Below are 8356 nucleotides of genomic sequence, written 5' to 3' on the forward strand. Positions count from 1 at the left end.
TTAAGGCCTGCCTCAGAGTGAGAGAGTACTCCCTGCCCAGCTGTGCAAGGGAGAGCTGACAGCACCACCACCACCAAGCATGAAGCTCCTGGGGATTGTGTTCTTTTTCCTAGCTGTACTCTGTGTTTGCACTGTGGGAGGTAAGTTCTTTGGCTTTTTTGGATAGACTTGTCACATTTGTGGGGTGTTTTGTGAGCAAAAGCTTAGCTGTCAGTAGCTGGATGCTTTTTTTTAGTGCAGTGATTGAAATACTGTGTGTTGGAGGAGAAGAAGGTACTAACTGGTAGTTGAGTTATACGCGTTCTGTGAAAAACTTTCCTGCCATTGTATTTTTGTGACAGCTCTCTTTCTAGGTGTCATGAAGCTCCTCAATCTGAGAGGAGTTAAAAGCAGAGGTATATTTACAAAGGTTTTCTGTTCTGTTTTTCTTCTTTGAAATAAAGCATCTTTTGTAGAGATGGCTTTAAGGGGGTATTGAAATGTCTGTCAGATTTTGCAAATACTGCTCTTGCAAATCAAATCTATCCTGATGGGTTTCCTTGGCACTGTGCCAGCAATAAGTTTGGCCAAGGGTGTCTCTCAGAACTTATCTTAGTTTTGCCCCCAAACATATAGGCGCTTACAGAATTTATCGAGTGTCAAATAATGAGGGATGCAAGCCTAGGGGCAATGTTAGTTACTGAGTGCAATATCTTTTAAAAGTGATTCTCAAATGCACAGATTTAATCAAACTTTGTGGTGTTCATACAGTCACTGAACTGCTGTTTTTGTTATTCTTTAGCTTAAAAGATCATGCGTTTGCAGTGGAATTAATTAGTAAAACCTGAAAGGGTGAGGGAAACTGTAACAAGTGCCAGAGTCTATCATCACCTTTGTCAAAAGATATATTTGAAGTCAAATCTGCTTTTTATCTGTACTTTCATTTGCTGGCCCTCTGGTGTGAATACTGATAACCAAAGCTTCGACAAATGCTTACAGATTGCCTATCAGGGATTTTATGAATCAGAAATTAAAAAATTGATAATACTAGATTAGCTGATCTAAAAAAAGTTAATCAACTTTTGCTCAGATTATGTGTTCAAATCTAGAAATATCTTTTGTGGTGTAGCTTATGCTATTGCTTGGGCTCAGTGCTGTTAGGAAAGAAAAAAATCAGTAAAGGAGATTAAAAATAAGACTATGCCACAGAAAGAGCTGCTTTTAAAACTATGTTAAGTAAGTACAAGCCCCAAAAATTTGCGTTGAGGTACTATTTATTCTCTGTCTGCTACTCCTAGTAAAAATAGCCTTCCTGTCATTGTTAAACCTTTAATTTCACAACTTCTGAAAAGCAAAGTGGAGTTGGATCAAAAGGAGCATATTTAACACAACAGTCCATAAAGCTTATCAGAAAGCAACATGCAAAGGTGGGAGGAATTCTGTCAATTTTATACAATCCTTTCTTTAAAAAGGATTTTGCCTCCTCTGCATGATATGAACAGGGCAGAACTGATGACAGTGAATAAGCAAATTTCATATAGGATACATTTGCTCTGAACAATTTTGGTTCTATAAAAGTATTTTTTTCAAATGCTTTATTGCAAGGCAGACAAGGTAGTGAAATTCTGTTGGTAAATTCACATTAGAAAATTAAGAACCACTGTTTACGATGGCTAAAGTGTCCTGGACATCTGGTCTGTAACAGCAGGATCTTATAATCTGAAGAGAGGAATGGATGGTAAGAAGGCTGACGCCAGTCTCCCTCATGCTCAGTCTCCCTTTTTTGAGCATTGGAGACAGCAGCAAGACATTTCTCCAGTTGCTTAGAAACACTTTTAGTATTTTAAAATTATGCTCAGTAAAATTTAGAGAAGGTCAAATCACACCCCGGTATTTCAATACTCCCTCCCCCAGGTTTTGGGGTAGTTTGTCTTCAAAGCTTACCAAGGCAAGTAGTGTGTGGGCTTGCAGCCTCTTCACATAATACACACAAGCTGCTTGTCTTTGTATCTTTTGCAAATCATGCAGAAGTGGACAAGGATGTTTCCATTGTGGTTAGTAAAGAAGGTACCAAGTCTCATGCGGGGCTTCCAAATTTCATGCCTTGCCTTCAGCCTGTATGCTGGCCATGCTTTCTTGGTAATTTTCTAATTCATCTCAGCATCTTGCAACTTCAGAACTCCCTAATGTTTTGGTGGGATCTACCCTCTGTCAGCAAATTACTAGAGGCTCAGTTATGTACAGATGTGGAGGCCAATACCCTCCTGACAACTTGTCCCTCCTCTTGAGGCTTTTCTCAAACCTTTGAGAGCAAAATAACGTGCTTAAAGCAGGAGTTACTTCATGCTCATCTCAAGGTGTTTGGTCCTCCTGGCATATTGCTCTTTATTCTTACCTGCTCCAAAACATATCTCAAATAGAAATGCTTTCTGGGTTGGTTCATAGTATTTCCAGCTTTAAACAACAGACAGCACTGGAATGGGTCAAAGAATATATTGCCAAGGGATAGTAATCAAATATAAATGCTCTTCAGTCTGCATTATGGTGTAATTACTTTTAAAATGTGTAAATGTGAAGTTTGTTCTTCTAAAATATGAGCGGAGAGGAATTGGCATGTGCTTATACCGTAAGTGCTTAAAGATTACATCTTCCTGTACCTTGGCCTTGCAATACAACATAGCTATGACTACATGGCATAGCAGATGTCCTCCTCAAAGTGCATGTAGCACACCACAGCTTCCTTCTCATTCAGGCACCCAGGTTTCTTTCTTACAGAAATGATAGCAGAAAAGAGTGGGATTGTACTCCTCTTAGCATCGGTCTGCATGCTGTCAGGTTATGCACTGAAATGTAGGAGCTGGAACTTACTGTCTCCTGTTGTGGTGGTACAGGGGGTGGGTTTATTAACGTCTGATTAGTGACCCCTGTTGACAGCTAGCAGTATCTTTCTCCAAGAGTGCTCTTGTCTAAATTGATGGTGCTCCAAAAAACCAAGGGTGCTTTTCATTTTGGGAAGGTAGAAGCAAACCTTGGCATGGAGAGCCTGGCCCAAAGTCCACTGAAGCTGTTTGGAGCTGTTCCATTACACTGTGGATCAGCCCTAAGTTATGTGCTTCCCAACCCCCTTCCCCGTTAAGGGGATGCTGTGGAGCCTGGGACATCATCCCAACCCTACCACACAGTAGATTAATCCCAGCTCCCAGGCTGATAGCTTGAGAAAAGTTCCACTAAGACGAGGCTCCTGTAACGATTACATACATTTGCAGCTGCCTGAACTCCAGTCTTGTCGCTGTTAACTAGAGGAGATGGATAGCCTTTTCCTTTTCCATCTTCTCTGCTCTCAGCTCACAAGACTTCAAGTCTTTTAAAAAATTCATTTTTGAAATTAATTACTAACTAAACTGTTTTGAGCAGTTAAAGCTTTTGATGATGGTCTCCCCACATTCTGGGTTATTATTCATGGCTGTGCTCTGGGAGAGAAAACCAAGGCACAGATTGTCACAGTCAGATCGTTGTCTCATCTCTGAAAATTTGAGAAATGTGACTGGGCTTTAGACAACTAGCTGCTTTTTCACACCTTTAGCTTGGTTGAACCCAAACTTTGAATGTCTTGAGAGTTTGCCTGTTGGGAGAAAAAATGTGGTTTGGGTGTTTCCACCATTCCTAGCAGTTTGCAAGACTAGCTTTCTCAAAAATCAAATTGTACTGCTGAAGCTTACCGCAGCTTTTATATTTTTGTTTCTGTACAGATTTTTTTCGTTCGTTCTTCCCCCCCTTCCCCCCCTCCCCCGCTGCCACATTCCTTTCATTCATTAGAGCTTTCTCATATTGGGCCAGGTTTGCCTAGTGGATTTTAAAGGTGTATTTATTAGTGGACAGAAAAAGATTGCTTGTTCGAGTCCGAAACCCAAATGCAAGTTTGCTGCATTTACTGAGGATAGAAGCAGATGGCTTGATACCTGCTTGATAAGGAGATTATGATTTGCAGCCAAAATAAATAGAAACTGAATTTGAAGGGCAAGTTGCCTGCAGCATTCGTCTCCAAACCTGAGAATACATAATGCCATATAACATGCCCAACAAACGGTTGTCTCTTCTGAAAATTTACCAGAATGTTTTCTCTTTTATTTAGCTGTCTCTTTTATCTGGATTAAAACATAGAGTTCATATTAATCTTTACTCCTTTATAAATTAGGAAAAAACATCTGCTGAGGCTTATGTTTTGGTTTGGTTTGGTGTTTTGTTTTTTTTTCTTTTTTTTCTAAATAGGAAAGGACCTTGAATTTGGTCTCCAATTGTTTATACATCTGAGTCCTGTGTGAAAAACTTGCAAAAATAAGAATTAAAAATAATCTTTAAGAAACTCTTAACCTAGGGAAGGGAGCGTTTTTAACCTGTACCATTCAGTAGCCAGGCTAATGTCACAGTCTAGAGATAAGTAAAGCCCCACAGTAAAATCACATGGGAAAGACATCTTTATTATTTGTGTCCTTCATGAAGGCGGGGTAGGGTGTTGTTTGTTTGCATTGTTTGCTGAGACAACTCAAGGAAGACCCTTTAGTGGTTTTCTTTTGCAATTCTGTAAACAGGCAATGTTGGATTTGTGTGTGTAGCAGCTGTTTTTTCCAAATACAAGTCAACAATTAAAGACCTGGCTCCTCTAGAAGACAAACATTTACTTTTGGTTTCAGCTAGCACTCTAAAAATAGGTGTCCCAGATTTAAACAGAAGAATCGAAACCCTGAGTTGCACCATGTCCTGCCATGCAAGCCACTGTTATTGTCCCAGCACCTGAGCTATCAGGTAGTGATACCTTGGCATTCATCTTGTGAAAAAGGGGCCTTGGATGCCCTAACAGCAGCACACTGTATCAGCCAGAAAAGTGGTTTGACACCTTTTAATATGATGCTATCTCTATGCTGTGCTTACTGAACCTCCCTCCCCAGGTGAGAAAGCTGTGGTCTGATGATCATTTGCTGATACAATGGCTCTAAGGGGACAAAATTCAGCAGGTGTGATCTGCTTGGGTATTGTTCCCTTGCAGGAGAGAGAGAAAAGGGGTAGGAAGCCCTCTGATGCCACCCGCACATGTACTAGAGGCTGGTCTGGAGGGGCCCAAATTAATTCCAAATCATTTTACTCTGGGGGTGGTGAGGCACTGGAACAGGTTGCCCAGGGAAGTTGTGGATGCCCCATCCCCAGAAGTGTTCAAGGCCAGGTTGGATGGGGCTTTGAGCAACCCAGTGTCCCTGGCAGGGGGGTTGGAACTAGATGATCTTTAAGGTCCCTTCCAACTCTAACCATTCTGTCATTCTATGTTTGTTTTTTTTCTCCTCAGCAGCCAGGCTAGACAATGGCCCCTTTCAGGCCAGACTAACTAGCTAATGCTCCAAAAGTTACGTTTCAAAGTAGTATCAGGGCAAGGATTTTCTGACTGTTTGTATGTGGAAAGTGGATCCTTGCTTGACTTTGGTACGGGTTAAAATCCTAGCTGATTTACGAATAGCATGTTTTCACAACAGTTTTAAATCTCTTTTTTCCAATGGCACTAACATGCTCTTGGGTGTTAACTGCATGTTGTAGATAGCAACGCATCCTGGGTTGCTGAAACCACAGAGCAAGTGGCACATAGTTTTGCCTCATATTTATCTGCTGTAACCTTTCTGCCTTGTCTTATCACTCTACTGAAACTACACGTTTTGCCAGGATGGGAGCACTACACCAGCCTTGCTGTCTGAAGATTTCTACACAAGATACGTAATCGTTCTAAAAAGCACATTCAGTTTGTCTTAGTGTCATGATTTCTCAGTGTGGTACTTGGTTTGAGGAGTGTCAGTGTAATCAAAACTTCAGGGTTAAATCAGTTAAATCCATGATTATATTAATGAGATGTTTATGCTTCCTGCAGATTTCTTCTTTCATAATCTTTAGCAGGAGATTAATATCATATTTGGGCTTGACAGGTTTGGCTATTTAGGCAACAACTGATCAGAATGGCAAAAGCTTTGGATTTTAGTTAGTCTGAGGAAAACAGTGCCAGAAGATTTACCTACCTTCCTGGACAAGGATTCATATTATTTTCCTCTGTAAAATACCTTACTTATTTGTTGAGGCATGTTTTCATTGTATTATAATTATTTGAAGTGATCAGGGCCCTATATATTCCTTCAGTTTTTACATGCTCAACATTGAGTGTAGGGTTTTTTTTGAAATACAGTATTGATAACCTTCTAAATGTTAATGCGTGTGGTGCTATCCCAGTGTGAGGACAGACTGAAATCATCTTTCTTTGACAGATGAATTATCCCTCCTTGTCTCAGCACGGGTTATATATCACAGCAATATAGATGATGTAAATATCAGTGTTTGTGAACTCATTCAAAGGCTATGGAAGCAAAAATATCACCAAACATTGTTAGGTGAAAAAGTTGAGGGTTGCTCTGGCAAGAAAAGAGAAATTCAAATGCTTTCACCTCCAAATTCCCCATGTCACGTCCGGTATAGACGGGTGACTTTGGACATGATGCATGGCTAATGCTTCCACTGCCATTCAAAGTCACCCAAAAGCAAAAATTTGGGCTTTTTTTTTTTTTTGCCCAGGAATTACAGACTCTCTGAAACTCCTACCAAGTTACCCAAACCTCATTTCCCCTTGACTCCTACAGATGGTTGTAATGGCCGAAGTCTGTGGCATGTCGAAATAAAAGTTTGGGGCCAGCATACAATTCAATTGTAGTTACTCATTTCTGCACAGGACTGTTAAAATCTCCTTCTGAAAACTACCAAATTATTTGAATTATGGAGCTTTCTGGACATCCTATGGAATTTAACTCTGCTTTGCCACAAAACGTACAGGTCATGGAAATTATAGCCAGCACCAAAAGCTGGCTGCCCAGAAAGGCTGTTGCAGTAGAGCAGCTTTATGTTATATTTAGGAAGGTTTTTTTCTTACAAGTGTAGTGTATTAATATATTTGCTGTGGTTCAGAAAGCAGCAAATATATTTACCAAACTGTTAGGCTTCACTTGCAACAACTCAATGAGTAGTTTCTAATGTGTAACGAGAGAGAATTTATTAAAGATCTATGCCAAATAACCCAATCCCCGAGACGTGCCGATGAGAGCAAGGGAAGGACACAGTACAGGTATTAGAGGCAAAATATCTCCCGGTGCAGGACTGTTTTTTGGTTCTCTGCACGTTTTTATCCTGTCTAGTTCAAATGGCTTCAGACAAATCCATTATTTCCCTTTGCAAGCCATTCCCTGTGCTAATGGTGTCATGTGGCTAGTGCGTCTCAATGCTGTTGAATTTAGGTGAACTAGTGCACAATTTATCTTACTGACTTAGTGACACTTTCTTGTAATGCACTGTCTGCTTCCTCCCTAATTGCATTCACCTTGAATTTCCAAGAACTGGCAAAAACTGGAAAATGAGGATTGGTCATTTATAGAACAAATGGCCAAGGGAGAAGAGCAGAAGGGTTTGTGTAGGAATGGAACTCATTCACAATGGTTGTAATTGTCATGGGGAATAAAATTACTCTAATTGCCAATAAAAATACAAGTGATGTCTATAGCTGTTCACCAACATGAGATGATCGGCTCCCAGATCCCCATGACTTCCCACTGCACTGACTGGGACCCAGAGTTTGGGCAAGCCAGAGCATCCTGAGTACGGTCCACTTGGAACATAAAGCACATGAGAAAAACATTTCAGCTTCGCATCTGAGCTTAGCAGTTGTATCAGATTGGTAGAAATTCAAAATAACATGAATATTCAGTCAGCTTTGCAAGATACAGACAAGGAGGTCTTCATCAGCTATATGTCCTAGTGGCAGAAAACAGATATTTTTGAAGTATATCCATCATTCTTGCATATAACATAACTCCAGTGAGACTGTACTTCACTTTGGGCTTGCAAAGCCCATTTTGGGCTCTCCCTCTGGGATATTCTGTACCATTTAACCTTTGTTCTAAGCAATGTGGAAAAGATGAAGAGGGACTCAATTGAGCATGGAATTTCATTAATTACAGAAGCAGTTTACAGTGTTTCCACAGAAGTTTTCTGACGGGAACAGGTTTTTGATGCTCCAGAGGCTTTCAGAGCTTTGTCAGGAACAGAGCGGCATGGGCGGGTGTGGCTGAAACGGGTGTCTAGGCTGATCCAGGATGTGCTAAAAATAAATACATCATAGCAGACTCTGCAGTGACCCTTTCCTGAATTATACAATTAGTCATGTTGCTGCAGATGCCTTTGGATCACAAACACGGAGCAGGAGAACTATGATTTTACTAACAGCTCCAGCATGTTGCAAAGAAGAGCTACCAATTGACCTGGGCTCAGCTTCCCCTCTGGCTTTTTCATGTCTGCCCTACCC

The 8356-nt window shown here is 40.7% G+C and overlaps 1 protein-coding gene across 1 annotated transcript in view; it reads left to right on the plus strand.

The window, feature by feature from the left end:
* Window positions 1-79: 79 nt before the first annotated feature.
* EMCN (endomucin) overlaps window positions 80-8356 on the plus strand; it is a 54254-nt gene continuing 45977 nt past the window's right edge. Inside the window, exon 1 of the mRNA XM_009885510.1 lies at window positions 80-140. Within this exon, the coding sequence (XP_009883812.1) occupies window positions 80-140 (61 nt within the window). The remainder of the gene's footprint in view (window positions 141-8356) is intronic.

The sequence above is a fragment of the Charadrius vociferus genome, unplaced genomic scaffold (assembly GCF_000708025.1).
Source record: "Charadrius vociferus isolate BGI_N301 unplaced genomic scaffold, ASM70802v2 scaffold55, whole genome shotgun sequence".
Classification (NCBI taxonomy): domain Eukaryota; kingdom Metazoa; phylum Chordata; class Aves; order Charadriiformes; family Charadriidae; genus Charadrius; species Charadrius vociferus.